The 24,223-nt window shown below is 42.9% G+C and overlaps 1 protein-coding gene across 1 annotated transcript in view; it reads right to left on the reverse strand.

Moving 5' to 3' along the window:
• The window catches only part of LOC114633342 (protoheme IX farnesyltransferase, mitochondrial), a 109,406-nt gene that overhangs the window by 76,416 nt on the left and 8,767 nt on the right, over positions 1–24,223 (reverse strand). Inside the window, exon 4 of the mRNA XM_028781925.1 lies at positions 2,070–2,194. Within this exon, the coding sequence (XP_028637758.1) occupies positions 2,070–2,194 (125 nt within the window). The remainder of the gene's footprint in view (positions 1–2,069; positions 2,195–24,223) is intronic.

The following is a 24,223-nucleotide window of genomic DNA, read 5'->3' on the forward strand; positions in this document are numbered from 1 at the left end:
GTAGCTCCCAGTCAAAGAAACATTTCAAAAAATTACATTCTATTTAATTATTTGTGTGTTGTATGTGTGTGCATGCACACATATGTGTACGCACATGTACATGTGTCCTTTAGTGACTGTGTCGAGTTAGAGAACAATGACAGTATGACAGAAGTTAGTTCCCTCCTTCCACCACATGTGTCTTGGGAATGGAACTCAGGTCACCACAGGATTGGCAGCCAGAATCTCATTGGCTCATAACTTTTATATTTTATAATATTCTGAAGGCTAAAAGCCATTTGATCCTTTTTAGTTTTTTTTTTTTAACCTCAATTCTCACACATTTATACAAAGTATTTTCTTTGAGTTTATACAATTTAAATGAAGACAATTAGTCGTAAGGCTATGTGCAGTTTCTACTTTACAAAAGGAAAGCGAGAAACTCAAAGGTACCCTGCCTTATCCTTCTGACTTAGACCTCCTAATACATGGAAGTTACGATTACAAACGGAGAAACAGACTCCAGGCGGAGCTACTTCATGGAAGTCAGCATAAAACGGCTGAAGCGCCTCGGCCTCACTACAGACTGTAGGTTTGCTGTTCATTTTTTGAGAACTACATCATCCTCCCTGATGCTGGCCTTGCTATAAGATTATTTTGATGTTAAAAATAACAACAGGCCAATGTGTGGTGTCACATGCCTTTAGTCCAAGCACTCAGGAAGCAGAGGCAAGCAGACCTCTGCAAGGCCCACTTGGTCTACATAGTGAGTTTCAGGCTAGCAGGAATACACAGGGAGACTCTGTGTCAAAAGCAACAATAAGAATCCCTATTTGAAACAAATAACATTCTCCAAACAGTGGATAATACTTTCTAGAGGCAGATGATTTTAAGCATAATCAGATTACTTCCCCATATTTTACAGACTAGCTTCTTCTATATAGCATCTATGAACATTTGAGCTGGTTCCTGATGGTAATGTGGATTCCTGTTGGAAAACTGTGCCAACTGCTCCTGGGTGTTCTGGTGATGAGGCAATTTTCCTTAAGTTTTAGCCAAGACTTCTTCACTAGAGTATCTTATGGAAAAAAAAAAAAAAAACCCACAACGTTGGGACACACCACAGTGGCCAGGCAAAGGAAAAAACTATTTCAGAGAACCTTCTGGGTGCTTAAAATAGCAAGAAGAAAAATGATCCATTAAAAATAATACTTGACTATTAATTCTATGATATAATCTGGCTGTACATACCAAGTAAACAGTAGTGCTGAACTACTGTTTTTTTCATAAAGCTGGGTATGTTCCTTCGAACATCCTAGAGCTGGAGAGACGGCTCAGAAGTCAAGAGCATGTGTTGCTCTTCCGGAGGAACTGAGTTCATCTTCTTGCATCCAGGTTAGGCAGATTACAACCACCTGTAACTCTAGTGCTAAGAGATGTGACACCTCTGCCTTCCTAGACATCTGTACTCTCATGCGCATAGCCACATGCACATACACATAAACTAACAAAAATGAAATATTTGAAATATTGTATTTTGCATAGTGGTGGCTTAAAATGCAGAAGCTGTACATGGTGGCATATTGCTAATGCTAGCCCCTGGGAGACTGGTAGTGTGTTTAAATCCCCTTGCAGTGACATAGCTAGACCTTGATAAAAATAGGACAAAATAAAATAAAAAAAAACAAGCAAATAAAATAAAACAGAAAGAAATAAAGCTACATTAACAGCATATAACCATGATGAATTCAAGGAAATGTTTCTGAAATAAAGAGAACACTAAGTTCTGGCAGTTTTTAATACTTTTTAACTCAAGGAATCTTGGTCATTTCAAGAACATACTCTTCTGCACTCATTTGTTTCAAAAAAACCAAACCAGACCAGACCAGACCAAACAAACCAGACCAAATAAACCAAACCAAACCAAACCAAACCAAACCAAACCAAACCAAACCAAGACCACCATAGGCCACCTCTGTGGTTTCAGGATGCTTCTCTAATAGGGCACAGGATCTGGGTAGTTCTTTGAACACAAAGGTACAACCAGCAGCAAGTAACAACAGCATCACCTGGCTCAGAGGAGAACTGACCTGATTGATGGAGTTGGCAGCACAGGATGCAAGACCAGTTCCAAGGGATGTAAGCAGGAAGCAGGACCAGTCGAAAGGGCCTGGAGCCAGTGCGAAGCCTGCTGAAGTGGTGCTTACCACAAGAGCTGCAATATAGACACAGAGATGCTTGTCAGTAGCTAGATTTCGAGGGTAATGCAAGGGGTACAGGAGCCATCTCCCATACATACCAGATGATAATGCCAGCACAAACTCTGAGTGGATACATCCAAAACCCCTACATTCTGGCTAGCAAGATGGCTCCATGTGAAAAAGCTCCTGCCCCAAGGCTGACAACCTGGATTCATAACTTAGGACCCATATGTTAGGAGAGAACCAACACCTATAAGGTGTCCTCTGACAGCCACATATGCACCACACACATACACACATACACACACACATACACACAATGTAATACATTTTTTAAACTATGCAATTTTCTCATTTAAAAGTTGTAGATATAGAATACATAAAAATAGTCCCTTTTAAACTCCATTAGACTTAAAGGTAGGAAAATAAAATGGGTCTTCCAGATTCACCATTCACTTATTCACTCAACAAATATTTATGGACTAGCAATTTGTGACTATAAAAGATAAAGCTGTGTTCAGTGTTCTGACTAGACAGAGAGAGGCAGGATACCCGTTTAGTAACTGTACCACACAACAGCAAACAGTAAGGGCTTGAACTCTGCAGTAAACTCCAGACAATAGCAACAGAGGCTTGCCTGCAACAGAAGAAGTTCATAGGGCCATAATGGAATAGAGGAAGATGGTAGCACTGTAGCCACCATCAGTTTGCAAACAGAGCCATTGGGTTCACACTAGCACGGAAGTTTTTGCTCCTTGGGAGACCTTGGTGTTTCCTTCTGTGGGCTTATAGAAGCTGACAGAGCCAACAAGAGTCTATGAGAGGCATGGAAGTAAGCAGTAAGAATTCCCCAGAAAGTTCTTCAATGGTAAGCTAATCAGGAAAGCCTCAAGATAGCACTGCACTATGGAGAGGGGGAGAAATGGTGAGTGTGAGAAGGTACACAGCACAATAGGGAGATGGGAATGTGGTGTGTTCTATGTGGATACTATCTTTCAAACCAGCACAACGGTCTCCATCCAAGACAGTGGGTTTCAACTCAGAGTGGCTTTGTATCAGGGGAACATGGGCAATGTCTGAAGACACTGCGTGTCTGAATGTGCAGGTGCACACATGCACTGAAGGTCAGAAGATAACCTCATAAGTTGTTTTGTTATAGGTGGAGACTGTGTTTTTTAGAGACAGTGCTTCACCATGGCCTAAGATTTGATAATTAGGCTAAGCTGCTGGTCCATGAGGCTCTAGGGACCCTCTAGTCTCTGCTGCTCTAGTACTCAGATTATAAATGTCCACCATGTCAGGATGTTTCTTATTTTTAGATTCTGGAAGTAAAATTTGGGTCCTCCCACTTGCTGAATGAACTACCTTCCCAGGCCTGGAGCTAGTTTTGGTTGCCATAACTGAAGAAAGAGAAGATGCTATTTTCTGGAGGGCAAAGGCTATTGTTCTTCTGCCTATCTTTCATTGAGCACACAACAAACTTTCTGCCTACTCTAACCCAGAAACTCTTAACATCTTGACCTAGTCCAATCCATCACTACCACTCCTCCCTGACTGGTCTCTGAAGCTTCTGCCCAGACTAGTCTCTTGATCCCACAGTGCTTCTCTCTGGAATGAACTGGAAACAGATCACAGCATCTCACCTCCAACGAAAGTGAAACTACCTGCAACAGCGCTCTAACACTGCTTGGCCCTACTAAAGTGCAGCCACTGCTCCTCAGCTGGCTCACTACTGCCCAGTCACGTGGAGCTATGTGCTTCAGGCTCCTTGCTCTCTGCCTCTTTGAGCTAACTCCTTCTCTTTCTTTGGGCTTCATTTAAGAAGTCCTTCTTAAGGAGAACATCTCTGGCCATCTCATGGAAAGTAGGCCAGTCCAGAAGCTCCCTCCCTCCCGAGATCATCCTTTATATTTCCTACTGGCACTCACCACACACTGACTCCTCACAGAACTGTAAGCTCCATGAAGAGAGGAGTCTCGTGGGCACAGTTCCTTCCCTGCTCTCTCTTCAGTGCTGTCATCATGGCAGGACTAGAGAAGTATGTACTGATGGCACAGGAGGAAAGGTGATGGCTGTCAGACTGGACTTTGTCATTTGGTAGCCAGCTGAGCGTCCCTGGGAGTCTATGCAGGAAGGAGATTCACTGGTAAAGTTCAGTTCCAGGCCATGCAGGGACAGAGAAACAATCTACAAAGTGACTGCATTGATCACCCGTGAATGAGCACAGGGAGAGCCAGCAATTGGAACACAAAAGGGTTGTGCGGGATGACAACCTTGATTTGGATTAGAGAACTGTCAGAATGCTGTGGCAGGAGAGCTGGGAAGAAGACGGCAAGGAAGAAGAAGGAGAGTGCTTACACGCAGGCAGCATGGAGGAGACCACAGAAGAGCACAGCAGAGCACCAGCGATGGAGCTGTGCATCAGGAAATGTGCTGCTTTTGAGAAACCGCAGGGCATGAGAGAAAACGTATGGAAAGTAGACAAGGCACAAAACGGGAGCTCAGAAGGGACACTGGGAGACAGCAGCTCAGGGCAAAAAGGGACAGAAGTCACAAGCAGTGTGTGTCCTGAGAAGGTGTGTGTGGAAAACATCAGGCTGTCACAGCTTAAGGGAAAGCACGGGAGATACAAAGACTTGGAGATTAGAATCATGAAGATGAGGTGCACTCCTGAAAGTTACATGAGATGCTACAGGAAAGGAATGGGGTGGAACCACTGCCTCCATGGGGTACATGCTAGAGAAGGAGACGGTATCGCCTATAGCATGTCCTTCAGTCTAGTCTCATCAGGGGCTTACAGAAGTTTTACTGTGGAGAGCTTTTAGGGCTGCTTGGCAGGAATCTGACATTAGCCAAGGACAAGGAAACAGGCTTCAGGCAGGAATCTGACATTAGGCCATGGCAAGGAAGTAAGTTCAGGTAGGAATTTAATTTCAGGCCAAAACAGAGAAGTAATTTCAGTCAGGAATCTAAGTCTTAGGCTAAAACAAAAAAGTAGGCCTCAGGCATAAATATGACTGGGCTAAGTCAGGGAAGTAGGCTCAGATATTTTTGTCATCCTGATAAGCCCTTAGAAACAGTGGTCATGGGAGTGATCATGGGACTTTGCTTATTGCCTTGCTTGTTCCTTGACTATTTGTATTTACTGTATTGGAAGTTCCTCAACCTAGAACTGACCTAAATACTTGCATGTGATTAAAAGGGTATAAACGCAAATTGGGAAAAAATAAACCCGCCTTTACTCTCAAACTGGCTGGGTCATACTACAATGTTGTCTAATCGTCTTTTTTCTTTTTAATCCTCACTCCTGCCCTGGAGAACCTGTTGACTGACTGAGCTGGTCTGGTCATTTTACCATATGGACAAGCCCTTTCCTAATACCTGGATCAGATACAGATTGTGTGTGTGTGTGTGTGTGTGTGTGTTCATGTATGTGTGCAAGTACATGCAGATATGTAGGCCACAGGCTTGCTGACATCCACTGTCTTCCCAGTTTTCCATTGTTCTCTTCATCCCTCTCCTGCCTTTTTTTTGAGCTAGGCTTCCTCACTAAACTAGAGGCTCACAAGTCAGCCGGTCAACAAGCCATGGGGATCTTCTTGTCTCTTCCTTCCAGTGGCAGGACCCCATGCATGCACCTTCACAACAGCTTTTACATGGGGAATGGAGATCTGAACTCAGGCCCTCCTGGCTTGTAGAGCAAATATGTTGTTTACTAGGCCATCTCCTCAGTCTGGCTTCTTAAATTTCTATTTTTCTTTAGCTGTGTTCCATGTCAATTTGAAAGGCAAAACGAGTGTATGTGCTCAGAATACTGTCCATGTCAGCCAGCTTTCTGTGACTAGAACAAGTACCTGAGAGAATCAACTTACGAAAATGACAGCTACCACTCATTACTGTTGTAGAATTTAGGATCTCTAAGACCTTTCTAGAAAGGATGACAAGCCAACAATGGATATATTTACCGACTTCATCAAAGCACCCCCCAAATGAGAGTCGCTAACAGCATGCTTCTTGGGCAAGAGGCCCTTCCTTTGGCACAGTGGGTGCAAATGCAGTGGGCACCTGATGTTCCCTGGAGCCTCCTCCAGAGTAGAGGTGAGGGGGCAGGGCTCTATGAGGGCTACAGAGGACAGGCAGGTCAGGAGATAAAGGAACAAAGGAGGCTGGTCAAATACTAGAGGCACACTGCAATCCCTCTGCTTGGGGACAGCCTACCTGTCTCCCAGACACAGCACTGCAAGTCACAACAGGTGCACATGAAGGTGTGGCAGCAGCTAGCACCTGGCAGGACCTAGGACAGTGCAATAGGCTCAGAACTCAAACAACATTTATTTCAAAGGAACATTCTGGAAGCAGTTTTTTAGCTCTGATTCTGAAATGACTTATGCTCCAAAGGCAACTCCATGGTGATTCCAGGCCTTGAAAACAACTGTTGTGTCAGTTACCATCACAGTAACTGACAAAGTGCTACAATCAATGAACTGATCAAAACAAACAAAAAGTCTGAAGACTTTTCCTTGTTTAAAGGTTATGCAAGTGCAAGAAAACTTAAGATGGGTGGTGATGCATGCATTTAATCCCAACACTTCGGAGACAGAAGCAGACAAATCTCTGAGTTTGAAGCCAGCCTGGTCTACAGAGTAAAGTTCCAGAACAGCCAGTCAGGGCTACACAGACAAACTCTGTCTGGAAAACAGAGATAGGAGGGTGGAGGGAGGAGATGGGGTGGGGGGAAGGAAGAGAAAGAGGAGGAAGAAGAGGGAGAGAGGGAAGGAGGAAGAGAGAGAGAGACAGACAGAGAGAAAACACTTCAGATTTTTGACTCACACACAGGTCTATCCAATAAGCCAAGAAGACACAGAAAATGGTTTGCAAAAGGCTAACAAAGGGAATGAAAACAATTTTAGAAAGATGTAACAATGAAAAGTTTACAAAATTGGGGCTTTAGAATGCACAAATGATAACACATAGAAAAATGACAACAACCACTTATTACTATGGTAAGATTTGGGATCTCTAAGACCTTTCCAGAAAGGATCACAAGCTAACAGTAAGTATATTTACTGACTTCATCAAGGCAATTAATTTAAGGAGAAAGAAAGAGAAGGCTGATGGATTGTGCTAGAACACCGAGCAGAGTAATGTTCCTATACAACGTGGCTACAGCTGCAATTAAACTTCACATTGATTTCCTGGAATTCATTACAGGGAATCATTTTGCAACACCAGGATCTCATTAAAAGTGAATGTAATATATTCTTTCATTAATAACTTTTGAAATCATATTTTATTTGGTAATCTCATATTCTGTCCCTTCACAAATAAACACAAAATCAATGTTGTCAACCAAGCATGAATCTGTTCAATCCAGGCCCAGAGGTGCGGCACTGCAAGCAGGTGCCTGAGAAACCTCAAGGAAGGGTAACAGCCATACTCCTTGGAGCCTAACCCACCCTTGCTCTGGAGCGGGTGGTCAGCCAAAGAACTGCATACTCTCCCTTTAAGAGCATGAGCTGCAGCTCCACTTGGCCGCCTGCTGGAGTACAAGCGACAAACTGAGGCTCAACTACTTCCCCCCAAGTCAGACTAAGTGGCCTGGGCATCCTGTTTGCAGGCCCACCACTGACAAGGTTCACTTGTCTGCCTGCCTCCTCTGGGGAGAGATTTCAAATTATGTCCCCTAAAATTAAAATGTTCCATTTTGTTAGACTCACAAGCACACCCCGACCAACCTGAGGAAGCAAACACTTGCTCAGACTTGCCTGAGGGCCACCTGCCAGAGGCTTTCAGGTAGTTTCTAGGAGCTAAGAGGAGAGCACAGCGGATAGCAAAGGAACTGGGCCCTTGATCCATGCCCTGATTTGAGGACATGGGATCTGCCAACAGCACTGAACTTGTGCTCCAAATGATGATGGTCCTCCTCAACAGCTGCCTGGACTTCAGCCCATCGAGGCAGAGAATCCAGCATACCAGGTCTGAAGAGCTCTCGCAGGAAGATGGTGAGATAATGACTCAAGCAAGGTGGGTGCTTAGCAAGACAAGCATGGCATGAGTGGAGAGTGGAGGGAAATGTACTCTGGGACCCCTTCCAGGTCGCAGCAGTGCGCGAGGTGGGAAGACTTGAAGGTCTTTGCCAGTGGCAGCCATGTAAACAGAACTCAGGGCTTCATTACTGAAGAAACAGGAGGAGTTAGAGTACTGGAGATAGAGAAGACTCCCATGCTCAAAGAATGACAAAGTGTCAAGAGGAAAGTTATAAAATGTTACTGTTAAAAAAGTCACTTAGTCTAACCTCTCTCTCTGGAGAACATTAGCCCCAAATCTGGTGACAAAAAGCTATTTCTTCCTGACTGCTCCACTATGCCTTTACACACCCAGTCTAAAGCAAAGTCCTCAACACACTTACCTATGGATGCAGTTTTTGCCTCTGCTACAATACTGGGTAACTTCTACTTTCTGGATACAAAGCTTCAATTATGCACAAGCAACCGTCCCCCAAGTCCCCTCTCCTCTCAGTGAAGTATCCTTGGTAACCAACCATGCTTGGATTCCGGACTCCTGTCTCTGTTGGTGCTGGGGACACTTTGTGGAGGCACAAAGGGTTTCACTTCATCAAAAGCACTCAGCACAAAGATGGTGAATATCAAGGGCTTAATTAAGTGGTGCTTTGGTAACTATTAAAATGAGCTCCCTAGAATTCCAAAGCAGCACTCCTCAGGCCACTCAGCTTCGACATCACATACTAAAGCATCACGTAAAGGGACTGAAGGAAGCTCGCCAGCCAAAGTGCTTAGTTTGGGGTGTTGGTAAAGCAATAGGGTAAACAATTTACATGAAAGTGAAGCACTTCACAATGCCAAAGTCAAAGTGTCTTCACACTTATTCAAGCATCAAACCCACAGCACTTCAACAGTGGCATGTGGCTATCCCAGACACCGAGGTAGGAAATCAGACTTCTGCTTATATTTGATTCTCTCTTCCTCTTCCCCTCTCTCCCTCTTCCCCTCCCTTCCCCCTCTCTCTCCCTTCCTCCTTCTTCCCTCTGTCACCTCCCCCATGTGTGTGTGTGTGTGTGTGTGTGTATGTGTCTGTGTGTTTGTCTGTCTGTCTCTCCTGGGAACAGAACCCACTGCAAACATGCTAAGAACAACCCCAATTCTTTATTTTACGACTGGCATTTTGCACATCTTAAAGTGAATCTATCAGTATAGGAGTACATGAGTTTCAACTAGAAATAACTATTTCTTCCATGACATTTATATGTAATAATTATAAATATCTTCCTATATAGTGACATTTTTCATGCAATGACAGTAGTTAACAAAGTCTGAGAAGCCTGCACTAACCAACAAGTACTAGCAGTTGATTTTATAAACAAGGAGCTATGCAATCAACTAGGGTCTCCGCAGGAATCATATGGTATAGTATTTAGTTCTCTGTTTTATGGAAAATTCTCTAGTAAGTGCTCCAAAGACTCATTTTCATAAAGCTGAAAATCCCACTAAATGAAGGAAAGACACCCACTCACTTGCCTAGCAGATTACAAAATCATAAGAAGGCAAGTCAAGTTTTCAGGGCTATCCCCTGTGAAGGATGCGCAAAATCTTCCACAAGTGTGAGGGGAGCTTTAAGGGTCCCAGAGGAGAATGCCTAATGCTGGTCGTGCATGTCAGGAGCCCAGGGCACACACTGGAAGCTGTGAACGAGTCGGATTTAGCTGTCACTGTAAACTGACCCTTCCAGAACTTGTGGGGCAGATTTAGCCAGCATCACTAGTTCCAGCCTCTCAGTATAGTTTCCAGAACAACAATTAACCCCTGGGAAGGTTTTCCCTTTTCTAATGTGCAAGAGGCTTCCTCAGAAACTCAGTTTCATCAAGATATTTAGAGGCCTTCTACTCTGAGAATCACAGGCCTCTGAACACACCCATCATCAACACATGTCCTTTCCCTTCTCAGATCGCCAAGTGGACCATAAGGCTCACGCTCTGCCCTGGCCATCTACATCCCGATTTCCCATAAGCTCTGCCTTATAACACCCTTTATGTTCTAATATTCACTCCCACAGGAATTAAGTGAAGGGAACCGGTGATGAACCAATCCAGACAACTGACAGTTCTGATTCAGCATCTGGTGGGAAGATTAAAAAAATCAGCTAAACAACACTGAAGTTTTCTGTAGACACCAACTTGCCCTTAGAGCGAACACATCTCATTGTCACTGACATCAGACACTGTTTGACATCATAAGCCAAACTCCACAACCTGATGCTGTGTTCTCATTGGGGCTTTTTATGAAGAAGTAGTTAATGAATTTGTGTGTGTGTTCCTGGGAAGTGGTATAATTTTTGGTTAGTAAATCTCAGAGTTCATTATGATATAACTTAATTCTGAGTCAGGAGGCAGTCTCTTCTGCCTTGCTAATGACTGTGTATCTTTTACTAAAAAGCTGTTCTTGTGATAGCCATGTTTGTCTTCATTTCTACGAACACCCTATGCTTCAATTGGTTGAATTTCTAATTTAAGTGAGGTTTTAAGGCTTCTTAGACTGGCAGCCTTCTCTAAACTTCCTCGTACAGTCTTCTCATCAGCATCCATATCAACGGGGGTAACAATTCTTACGCACATTGTCAGCCCTTGATGAGAAGTCAACTGATGAGAGGCAGGACATGAATCAGAAGTAGCTGATCTTCTACAGTCACTTTGGGTGAAAAGATAAAATGTTTCATAGAAATTTGAAGTAACAGCTGCAGAACTAAGTAAGTGTGTCCCCCTTCCTCCTCCCCACTTTTCCTCTCCTATACATCTAATGACAAAGTCTGCTCTGAAAGACTTCTCTCCTATACACTTAATGACAAAGTCTGCTCTGAAAGACTTAGGACCAAATTAAACCTTTTCCCTTCAAATATACTGCTGCCAGAATGAAGTGTTGCAGTATGGTTACCACGGCAATCCACTAAGGAGCATTTGGTTTGCATTTAGAGTTAGCATTCAGCAAAGGGTAATCAAGGGTCCCTCAGCCCTCATGAACATATAAATAAGAGTTGTTTATACACTAAGCTAATGCCACCACTAAGTGAGACCCCAAGATAATTCTAATTACCCATTTTCTTTGAACCTGAGACCTTTTCTGCTTTGTTACCCTATTCTTAGGCCCCCCCCCATAATGAATTATTTCCTCTTAATATATTTCCTACACTCAATAACTTTAGAACCTTGCTGTTTTTCTTTGAGATATAATGGTCAGATATTTACATCGTTTCCATAAAATGGACCCTCCAAAGCCAAAACTCAGGCACAAAGGCTAGACTTCTGAGAGTATTGGCCCTAAAAAGAGTTTGGCAAAAGAATTGTTAGCCAAGCAGTTTCCACTAAAACAGAGAAGCTTCTCTGAGTTTCTTACCGAATCTGTTTAGTGTGATCACCTTCTGGGAAGTATTTTATTTTTATTTATTTTTTATACTCATGCAAGTTTATTATATAAGAAACACTTTTTTGTCAACATAATATTTTTAATGATTCCCTGGGAATTTCACATCATACAACCTGATCACACTCACTTCCCAGTCCTTCCATGCCCTCCCCATTCTTATCACCCCCCCCCAAAAAAAAGTAAAAATAAAAATAAAAAAAAAGAAATAAACAGGTGCAGTTTGTGCTATCTATATACTCACTGGAGCATGACCAAACTTTCAGGGGACTGCTCCTTAAACAGAACTGAGTCCTCCTCTTGCCATCGATTGTGGAGAGCTACACTTCAGCATCTCCATCACTTTTGAAAGTTCTTTTCTGTGGCTTCCTGTCTAGGCTGTTACATTGGTGGAGGGTTAGGAGTAGGGACAGGGTTTGTCACAGAAGCCTTCCCTGTCCCTTCCTCTCAATTGTGTATCTGCAACTGTCTATATCACAACAAAAGTAGCCTCTTTGTTCTTCAGTCAGCAGGAGGATGAATCACGGGCTTTCATAATTTTCTGAGGACAGCACAGATCACAGTCATTGCTCCCAGGTACAGTAGGACCACACCCAGACAAGGCCTTTGGAGGCAGCTCAGACCACAGACATCAACATGGCCTCAGGTGGCAGTGCAGGACACTCAGATCTGTGTGGTCCCCAACGGCAGAACAGACCACACACATCAACATGGCTTCAGGTGGCAGCACAGACCACGGACATCATCGGCATGGCCTTTGGTGGTAACACAGGCCACAGACATCAACAAAGATTCCAACAGACATGCATTGAAATGAATGTCTTCGTTCTGGCCCCAACAGTACTGAGTACTTTCTTACATCTGACTGCTGAGTCAGGACTGACCCACTGCTCTTTCTCTCTGGCCTGGCTCCACACATCCTTTGCCTTTTCAGGACTCGCTGAGCAATGGTCCTTCACTCCCAGTGATGGTGTGGCAGTGAGGATGTGGCAGTGCTCACTGAGCAGCACTCTAAGCAGCCAGTGCAGCTTTACAACAAGCACAACACTCAGCACTCTGATAAAGACTACGTGGAGGAACGCCCTTATGGACATGGTCTTTAAGTAATCCTGGATACCAAGCGTTGCTTGCCTAGCCTAGTGGGATTCACTGGTAACATTTACCTCCACTATTTATCTGAGCGAGAAAGACGACTGTTAACTGAAGAATACATCATCTAGAACAAATCAGTCTTTGATGATTCTCTGAGCTCAAAGGGCACAGTTTTTACAGATATGATAAACTTTTAAGAGGAATGAAGTGGGGCCATCTTCAATACTCAAGAGATATGCTGAGCTGAAAAAAAAGGAACAGATTATAGACTTCAGGACACAGTGCCAGCAATAAACTAAGGACCAAATAACACAGCAGCCTACGTCCACTTGGTTAGAAAGAGGATTTCTTAGCTGTCCCTAAGTAGTAAATCACTACAGTGCAGTAAAATACAGTCATGGACCACATTACCAACTTCAGACAAAAACAGACCACATATGCAATTGTGGGCTCACAAGATGTTATCACCTAGTGACATTATACCCACCCTGTTTTGGTGATTAGCACTCTATGTTGTCTGCACAACAGAGTCACCTGCCAGAACAGGTCCATCACTAAGCACAGCAATCTTTTAACAGATGATTTGTCATTAAAAGGCTGAGCTGTGAGCAAAATAATGGAACAGAGTCCATTACACTTTCTTTCACTATTGAGTGGCTATTTCCTGAACACCCTTGTGTGCAAGGCACTAGACACTAGTCAAGTGAAAGGTGACAGTCAACACAGGTTCAATCTAAAGAATATTCTACAAGTCACCCTACCACATACTTCACACACTGGTAGTGGAGTTTCATGTGTAACATCAAGAACAGAACAGGGGCGCCTAGCCTGCAGGAAGGAAGAGGAGGTATGTGTCCTGGAGATAAATGGAAAAGCTGACTCAAGAGCTCCAGGGTGAGAGACTGGGCCTGCCTCTCCCCACATAGAAATTAAGTATCTCAGAAGGTAAATATTGACGGACTACACCTCTGTCTTTATAAAGCCAGTGGAAACACAGCAGTGCTTCTCTTTCTCTCCCTGACACCCATGTTGACTATTCCTTCACAACTGCGGTTTAAGAAAGACATATATACTTCCTACTTTACAGTAGAGCTTACAAAAGAGTTTACAGAAAGGTTTCCAAAATAACAACTGGCAAAAAAAAATCTTTTTTCAGCACTTAACAACCTTGGAGCATTCTTTCGTTATTTCTGTTAGTGTTCTATTTCTTAATCTTTAAAAAAACACTTTTTATTTTATTTAATATTGTTGTTTGTATGTGTGAGCATGTACATGTACATATGAAGTGTGTATTATGTAGGTGTCTAAGTGCTATGGTGCAAGAATAAGAGGTCAAAGGACAACCTTGTAGACTTGGTTCTCCTGTTCCATCTTTACATGGATTCTAGGAATCAAACTTAAGCTGTGAGGTTTGCAGAAAAGGGCTTTTACCTACTGAACCATCTTACTACATCCCTTAATCTTAATAAAAGCAATGCTACCTACCATGCTTTGCTTTGAATTGAAAACTAAGTGCTCAATATTACTCCCCAAAATAATAATTAAGCACATAGCCAAATCTAGCATGTAGACTGAGAAGCTACCCCTTGGTGCCCTCAGGAGCTTCAGAGAGCCTCCTCCTAGAAGGTGACCTGTTTTAGAGCTGCAGAATCTAATAGGAACTCAGGTATCAAGAGTAATGGGTGGAGACTGGGTAAGCAGGCAGAGGCACAGGAAGATAAGGGCAGGAAAGAATTCTCCCACTGGACAGGAACTAAGCCCATATGTTGTGTTGGAATGAGGAAGAAGATAGATTTCTGAGAGTTAAGAGGGATCAGGAGAGGGAGCTCAGCACTCTCCTCTCAGGGCATGCTATGGGAACCATCTGAATCAGGGTCATCAGTTGAAATTCTGATTCCTAGGATTCGACTCAGGCCAAGAGGAAAGGAATTTTGGGAGGAGATGCCTAGAAACTTACATTAAAACAAGAACCCAAGGATCTCAAAGGCATATGACGTTAGAGAAATGCTAGAGAGTTTATTGGGCTGGAATTTCAATGTTCAGGCTCTTAAAATGATGGATATGGGAACTCCACCACACTTTATAACCTCCTTTGGAGGCGGCTGCACGTTACACAAACCTGGCCAAAGTAGCAGCGGAGGCTCCTATCAGAAGCTTTCCTTTCCCTTCTTGTAAGGTAGTTCCTGATCTTCTACCTTTGACCATTTTCATGTCTGTGTCTAGAGGGCAAGGAGGGTATAGAAGACCTCTGGTGGCCTTAGGGGGTCATACTCCATCAAGCAGTGAGAAAGAGGTACAAGGCATCATGGTGGTAGAATGAAACACTAACGTTGGACTCCCTGACCTAAGAGGTGAAGACGCCAGTGCTCTTCAGAAATCCCACACAAGCAGGTAGCCCATTCTCAATTTGTTAACTCATACTCATATATATATTCTCTCTCTCTCTCTCTCTCTCTCTCTCTCTCTCTCTCTCTCTCTCTCTCTCAGAGTTGGCAATATTGTTTGAAAGTGATTTTCATCCTCAGGTGAAATGTATTTTCCCTTTGTCTAGCTTCAACTAAAGCATTTTATATTTAACAATGAGTTTAATCAACATGAATTGAATTTAAAACAAGTAAATCCCAAAAACAGAAAACAGAGCAAGCTAGCTAAATTATTCGTCTAAGATAAAAGAATCTGGTTACAGTCTGGCAAGATGGCTCAGAGGTCTAAGATCACTGACTGTTGTTTCAGAGGACCTGGGTTCAATTCCTAGCACCCAGATGGCAGCTAACAGCTATCTGTGAACCCAGTTCTAGGGAATCAGATACAGGCAAAACACCAATGCACATAAAATAGAAATAAATAAGTCATTAAAGAAAAAAGAAGGTTAAAAAAAAAAGCAGCCGGGCAGTGGTGGTGCACGCCTTTAATCCCAACACTTGGAAGGGAGAGGCAGGCAGATTTCTGAGTTCGAGGCCAGCCTGGTCTACAGAGTGAGTTCCAGGACACAGAGAAACCCTGTCTCGAAAAACCAAACCAAACCAAACCAAACCAAACCAGAACAAAAACAAACAAACAAACAAGAGCTAAGTGGAGGTTCAAGCATGCCTTTATTTCCAGCACTCAAAAGGCAGACGCAGGTGAATCTTTGAGTTTAAAGCCAGCCTGGTCTATGGAGCAAGTCCAGCAAGGATAGCCAGGGCTATACAGAGAAACCCTGTCATGAAAGCCAAACCAAACCAAAATCACATCATCTCCTTCCCTCTATCCCTACACATAAATGGATTAGTTATTGCCAGCTTGGCCTGTAAAGAAGTCTCTAGGGCCACTGTCTAGATTAGTGGTTGATGGGAAAGAGCACAGCCCACTGCAGTCCTGTGGCAGGTGGTCCAGGTTATATTAAAAAGCAGGCTGAGCAAGCCATGGGGAGCAAGGCAGTAAGCAGAATTTCTCCATGGTCTTTGCTCTATTATCTGCCTCCAGGCTCCTTCCCCTGACTTCCCTACATGATGAACTCTAAGCTATGAGATACAATAAGCCCTTTCTTCCCCAGGTTGCATCTGATCATATTGTGGTGTTTATTACAGCAATACAAAACCAATCCAGGACAGAAGTTGGTACTAGGAGTATTACTGTGATGGACCTGACCATGTTATTTCTTGAGAGGACTGTAGAAGTGTTTGGACTTCGGCCTGGAAAAGCCATTGAGTTCTCAGAGCTCTAAGTGAGCTGTTCTGTAGGAATAGTAAAACACTCCTGAGAGAAATGCAGATGATGGAGGCCTGGTTTGTGAAGTTTCAGAGGGAAGCTGAGAATCCCTGAAAGACTTATCAGGGCCATTTGTGAGGTATTTTGTATTAAGATCCCAGAAGAGCTATGATCAGCTGAGGCTGAAGAATCAATTGTGATCAACAAGAGACTGAAGCAAAACCTTTACTGGAAATATTGATGCTGGTTAGCTGGGACGGAAGAATCAGCTATGATTAACAACAGACCAGCACCACTGACTTAAAATCTTCTGGGAAGTATTTCCTTAAGGGCAGAGCTGTGGCCCACAAGAGGCAAAGGCTATATCACAAAATGGCAGCTGTGCTTGGTAATGTGTGACTCTTCCAAATATTATGAGTTTAGGCAGCATCGACGCTAGAGGACTGAAGAGTCACGGAAAGCAGCCAGGGCCTGGTGCAATGATGCTGGGTGGGAGTCCTGGAATAGAAGCCCGCAGGGGCTGTCGGTGAAGATGTAGCCTCAGCAGTAATGACCATCCCAGGATAGTGGAGATGCTGGGGCTGGGGGATGACCTGCCTGACTTCCCTGCAGGATGGACTATAAACTGTGAAATGAAGTAAGTCCTTTCGAGCAAATATGGAGACAAAGTGAGGGACAGAAACTGAAGGAGGGGCCATCTAGAGACCATTCCACCTGAGTATCCATCCCATGTGCAGTCACCAAAGGTAGATGCTGATGTGGAAGTCAGGAAGTGCATGCTGACAGGAGCCTGATATAGATGTGTCCTCAGAGGCCTTCAAGAGTCTGACATATTCAGAGGCAGATGCTCACAGCTAGCCATTGAACTGATCATGGGGTTCTCAATGGAGGAGTCAGAGTGAAGACTGTAGGAGCTAAAAGGGTTTGTGGCCCCATGAGGAGAGCAACAATACCAACCAACCAGAGCAACCAGAGTCTACACCATCAGCCTGGGAGCACTTAGGGAGGGATCCATGGCTCCAGCTGTATATGTAAGGGAGGAGGGCCCTGTTAGGCATAGGTGGGAGAAGAGATCCTTGGTCTCATGAAGGCTGGATGCCCCAGTGGGTGGGAATTTGAGGGTGGGGAGGTGGGAATGGGGGGGTAGGTAGGGACACATCCGCAGAGAAGCAAGAGGAGGGGTGATAGGATAGGGGGTTCCTGGGGAGGGGTAATGGGGTAAGGGGATAACATATGAAATGTAAATAAAACATCCAATAAAAAAAAAGACAGAAAAAAAAAAAAGAAAGAAGCCCTTTCTTCCCCAAGTTGCTTTTGGTCATGGTGTTTATCACAGCAATACAAAGCCAAACTAGAACAGAAACGAACTGAATAAAAATGAAAATGAAGAAAACTTGTATCTTCTTCAGTAAATGGTAGAGAGGAAACTAACTGCTCAGGAAATATATTTTAAATATATTATAAATATAAATATATTTATAATAGCTGGTGGGATGAGGCTTAAGGAAGTTACTGTGAGACGGCTAACTACTCTCATTATTTGAAAAACGGTGCATATGTCATGCTGGGGTAGAACCCCAGCATGTGTATAATAAGCAAGTACCTACTGCTGAGATACAACCTTGTTCTCTATTTTCATTATCTGAACAAGAAAAAATTTAAGTAGTCACAGTAAAGATCTGGATAAAAACAGGAAATAGAGGCTATCCAGATAGTACCCTTTATTCCTACTTGCTGAGGAACAACAGAGGAGGCCAAATGGAATGGTGGCTAAGGTGGGAAGACTCCATGAAAGGCCTCTCACTACCACGACCAGGGGTGGCTAGAGCGGCTGCATCACAAGTGGAAGGGCTGGAGAGGTCGCTCTCCGAAAGAGAGCAGGACAGGGTCTTTCGTCCGCACAATTCTCCCTGCGGCAAAATCGGCAATGCTTCTTTGTGCCCTCATCCAGTATACAAGGTCACCTGCGACCACCATACCCTGGCACACAGGGGCAATCCTCCAACTCACCAGGCAGTGTCATCAGAGAAATGGCTAAATACTGACACACATGTTCCAAGGAAAGAGAGAGGACACTAAAAATCAAGGCTAGGACACACGTGGCACTGAGATTTCAGAAACACCAAGAAAATATCTTTTGGAGAAATAGTCCCAGTTCTAGATGTTGCCTCTATGTCTGCTTCCAGGCCACAGGAATATTATATCAAGAATGTGAACTGGTGATAGATATTCCTGTAACTTACTTCATGAGAGGAGTCCTACTACACAAACTGTAGTCCAGCATGTCTACATTCAGCCACCAGCTTACAAGCATGTGGTATCTACATGCTTATGAAGCACACACTTATTATAGGACCCATGAAAGCAAGAATGTGTTCATTGTACCTCGTTCTGTCCCCAACATGTAGAAGAATAAATGTAGTAGTGCTCAATGAGTATGAACTGACTAGAGAATGAACTGACTAGAGGTGTGTGCACTCTGGCACGGAAGCACAAGAGTGGGTCAAAACACTGTGAAGAAACAACGCCTGCCACAGCACCATCAGAAACGTTATGGGAGGTAATGACACTGACATGCGAGACTCAAACCAGCAGTGGACATGACACACCAGAGGGCCTGGCCAAAAAGTGAGAAGTGACACACAGGAAAGCTACAGGACAGTGCCAACTCAGAGGAAATGTCCCAGAAAGTAAAATAACTCACATAAGAAGAAAGAGAATAATCTGATCACCATTAGATTGCTTCCTAAAAAATTCAAGAAATAATCAATTGAAAAAAAAAATTTAAAATACCTCACATCAAGTCAATTTAGTACCAAATATTTTGACCTATTTAAAAAAAAAACTAGAAAATTTACAAAGAATAAAGGAAGAGTCAGATAAATGAAGATAATGTGATGCCATAAAGATCTCAGTACACACCCAAGTTAAACCGGGAACATACTGAAATTCCACTTAAGGTACTAGTAGGACTTAGGGTGGAAACAGGGAAGGACAGAAACAGAAAGGGCTTTACAGATAGAGCTTTATAAATTCTTAAGCCTGTGAATGAGATACTGCAACATGGCTAAGGGCAGTAAACCTGGTTATAAGCCCATTGTATACCACTAACCAAAATGTACATCCTGAAAAGAAAGAAGCTTAACACACACTATAAAGTTATACAAATGTAACACTGACAAGAAGATAAACATTTCTACAGTCTTCATATGGAAAAGCTTAAATATGGTACGAGACCAGCCCCTCAGAAACATAGCTTCGGTTACCACAAAATTAACTTTTATATATCAAATGTTGGCAAATGAAAAGCTGCAAATGACACACATATACACACACACATGCATGTCCACACACACAAACCAGGACTGACTGACATAATACATAAAGAATCCTTTCAAACAGTAAGACAAACGGAAGGGAAGGTTGGAAGACAAATGGGTTGTCTTCAGTAAAAATACAAATCATCAATGAACATGAACAATCATCAGGAGTTTTAAATATAAAACAAGTTTACATAGCAATTTTTTTTACAATTTCTTCACATTATTTATAAAATTACAGCATTTTCCAGCAATAAGTGCTGAAGGTACAGTAGGCTGCCTTCTTGGGTCATAGCATCACCTGGTACAACCTTTCATCAGGGAAATCTGCCAAACAAAAGCTCTGAGAGCCTGCATATTTTATCCCCAAAAGGTACTTGCATGTATCTACACTGGAGAATCATCCCAGAGAAAGACAAAGATACTATTCTCAGCACTATCTACAGCAATGATAATAACATGAAAACTACCAAGATAGAAGGGAAGGAAATAAACATGGGGTCCAGCTACACAGTGGCATGCTCCCTCCTCTGTCTACTCAAACATGGGCTGCGGAGGACCAAGAGAGGCCAAGGCCAGCAGGAGGGTGAACATATCCATAGTACATAATATGCACCAGAAATGCCACAACAGGCCCATTATTTTGAATAATTAATACACGGACAATAAAAATATGAAAACAAATTTATTTCTAGAAACCAAACTTTTAAAAATAAAGACATGAAATGTTTGATATCATTGTATGAACAATGATATTAAAATTATTCAAAAGTCTTACATATATATTAGCACCATATAATAATTAACTTTCCTTGAATATTAACTAGGCAGTAAATTGTTCATTCAAATTATTTCTTATAAATTTTACAGTAATCCTCTCAGATGGAATTTTATAGTTGAAAATGAGCTTTTTAAGACATCAAAAAAATGTCCCCAAAACTGTACAACCTACCCATATTTTACAAATGAGGGATTCCAGCTCAGTCAGTCTAACTCTACAGTGGACTGTTAACTTTAGACAGAGTGTGCATAGGTAGGGAGGGGCTGAAAATTATACACAGAGATGTTAAGATGACTCAGATGGAACTTTTTATCTATTATTTTCTATCTTTTAAAACGATTCATTTCTTTTGAGCTTCTCTCTCTTCTCCCTCTCCCTCTCCTCTCCCTCTCCCCCTCCCCCTCCCTCCCTCCCTCTCTCTCTCTCTGTGTGTGTGTGTGTGTGTGTGTGTATGTGTGTGTGTATTACTCCATTTGCATGCTAGCTCCAACTGAGGCCAGAAGAGAACATTAGACCCTGTAGAACTTGAGCTACAGGCAGTTGTGAGTGCCCCAGTGTGGGTGCTAAGACTTCATCTGGGTCCTCTGGAACAGCAGCAAGTGATCTTAACCCCTGAGCCATTTGCCCAGACCTCTTATTTTATATTCTGTCTTAAGAAATCTAAAAAACAAAACAATACAGAAATCTAAGTCAGCAAAATCAGAGTAAGTGTCATACATAAAGATGAATATGATGCTAAATTCTACAAGCTAATATGCCAAAATCTATAAAGTGATAGTTACTGTAGCTTGGTAGAATTATAAGAGCATTTCAATTTTTTAAAACCTATTTGTATTTTCTTAAAATAAAATAAATACTTAATAGTCACAAGACTTAAAATACTACAGAAAGATTTATTAAGCATATTGTTATCCGCTACTCAAAACATCAGCCTCAGAGATTGCTCGCACTGACTCTGCAAGTAGAACGGCATCACTTTGGGAGCCTGGAGCTGCCTGGTCCAGCTACCATTGAAGCACACCAGCACCCTGTTTCTACTTTTCTCTGAATCCAAAGCAGCGTTCAGGACTGGGGGAAGGTCTACTCACTGTGGCCTCTATCATCTCCAGCAATAGCTTCATCTATTGGTTCCAATAAACAATCCATTTAGTATGCTGGCCTTGGGAAACACAACTTTTCAGCACAGATGTTCGTCAGGAAAAGTCCTGCTTTTTATTAACCTATATTCAGCCTAAACTCGGTTTAGTCACCACAGCCTCTTATGATCCTAGTCCAAATAAAATTTCCTTACCCTGGTGTGGAACACCCTGCAATAAACTGCAAAAACATATTGTAAATAGTTCAGCTGGCAGGGGGCTCAAGCGAGCCCTATTACTCCTATTACTCCTTTATGAACTCAGTCTTACACACACACACACATACATCTTCAAATGGCATTTGCACAAGCAAAGGTTTGACCTATGTCCTAATAGAAGTGTCAAGGATTCAGCTGCAGCTAGCCTGCTTTCCTACAAAGGAAATCTAACCTGACCAGTGTATGGTCATTCCTATTATTATAGCTATAATCAGAGGAAGCACAGAAAACACTCATTCTATAATGTGACTGCTGACTCCCAAAAATTTGTGCTTCAGCTGCCATTAGCTAGAAATGAATTTCCTAAGATGTTAAAGAGTCCAAAAAAATTCAATTTACATGTATTAGAAATCTCCTTAAAGAAATACCCCTGCTGACTCCAGGCTGCATGAACTCAAGCGATAAACTAAAGAGGAAAGTACAAGGTCAGTCAGATATGAGGGCTAAGGGTCACTAAAAGGTGCTACCTCTTTAAATGGAATAAGCAGAAGGAAATGGCTTTAATTCAATTAGTCACGTGGGATAAATAAAATCATATGAGAAAAATTAATGACCTCAGGTCTCTTCCATCCATGGCTGTAGGTGAGGTGGTAGCCCCCTTTCCTTGAACATCTTGTGCCTCTCTTGTGTGGTCCAGGTTCTGCCCAGCTGCCTCTCCTGTGGCCAGCTGTCCGACCCAGCAGCTCTGGCTCTCAATAATCAAGCTCTAACAGCACCGGCCACACCAACGGGTCTGCACTGAGCGGATGACTGATTCCGCCTCCCCTGGGTTTCTGAGTGTAAAGGTAACAAGAAGGATGTAACACCTGCACCACACGTTACACATCATACGTGCAGATCTCCCGGTTGTGTCCTGGACCCAGGGTAACTGAATTCCCAGCACAAGGCAAGAAATGACCATGTTAACAAGCATGCCATCAGTGCTCCTGACCCCTATGACACTTGGGAGCCAGTGCATCCATGCACACTGAAGAATAAGATATTAAATGATTACCACCTGCTTAAGATTTCAGACATCAGGTTTTACATATTAAACCCTGCCCTATCTGGAATGCCAACTCAGATATATAACCACATAAGCCACATAAAAGGAAAAACAGTATAATAGCCAGAATAAACGAAAGTTGTAGAAAAAGAAATCTGACCTTAAATTAGTCACCCTTTATTTGTTACTAATGAAATGCTCATGGAATAAAGTTTAAAAAATGAAGTAGATTATTAAAGTAGGTCCTGTAAGCATTTAGAGGAAATTCAGCTTGTCATCTCCTGACTCACCAGGCAGTGGGCACTGACTTCCTGACCTGGTCCAGCCAGGCTTCTGAGCTGTCCTCCTGTATCTGCAGTGTGGTCCAAGTCTTTCCTGGTGGGGAAGGGTCTGCACCTCTGATTGTGACAGGGCCCCTTCTTGTTTTCCCCTCCTCTGATCATCTGCTTGCTTGCAGGCTCCTTATAGGCCTTTGTAGGAAGTTTGTGATTGACTTAGCCTTCAGTAAATTAATGGTAACCAAAACACTTAAAACAGAAATAAATCATAAAGTGATCATCTTTCTCTAAGGAACCTATCAGAACTTGTTACCACTGTGGTTTATCAGTGTAGCTCTTCAACAGAGGAAGAGCCCACATGACAACACTAGCCCTCCCAGCACCTCTCCTATCAGACCCAAGTCATATATCAACTTTCTGAATGCAGCAAGGTTCTTGGCCTCTGTTCATGCTTCTACTGCTGCTTCCAGTCTCTCATCTCCCTGCCTGCTTAACCCTCACTCACCTATACAATCTGCATGGACAGAAACCACACAAATATACACAGTAAGAAGATGCTTAAATATTTACCTGTAACTATCCACAAACTCACTTTCTGTACCCATTTGTAAGGAACACTGGGTGGCTTTAATACATCATACAATTAAAATTCTGAATGACATTTTGTATTTCCTCCCTTCCAGATGTAGAAATTATCTCAAGAGGGTGAACAAAAACTACCTAAAACCACACTGGTGAGTAAATGTCCCAGCTAGGATCTCAAGACTGAAACCCAGTGCAGGCTTCCTGGAGAGGCATGGAGGATCTGACTAGACATGAGATGGGGCAGATCATCCAATGGTGGCATGGAACAGGTAAGCAGAGATGCAAGGACTGGCTGTCACTACCATTGCCTTAGAAGGAGACAGAGTGGGGGCAGAAAGTAATGTGTAGACACAAAGGTCTCCTGTGTAGTTTAGAAAATTTGACTGGAAGTGGTATCTGGGGAAAGTAGCTGGCAGCTCTGAGTGGCATGAACTGTAGTGAGGCAAAAGGACGATAAGGTGCTGCAGCAGATGGATGGATAGATAGATAGATAGATAGATAGATAGATAGATAGATAGATAGATAGA

The sequence above is a fragment of the Grammomys surdaster genome, unplaced genomic scaffold, assembly GCF_004785775.1.
Source record: "Grammomys surdaster isolate TR1022 unplaced genomic scaffold, NIH_TR_1.0 581, whole genome shotgun sequence".
NCBI classification, from domain to species: Eukaryota; Metazoa; Chordata; class Mammalia; order Rodentia; family Muridae; genus Grammomys; species Grammomys surdaster.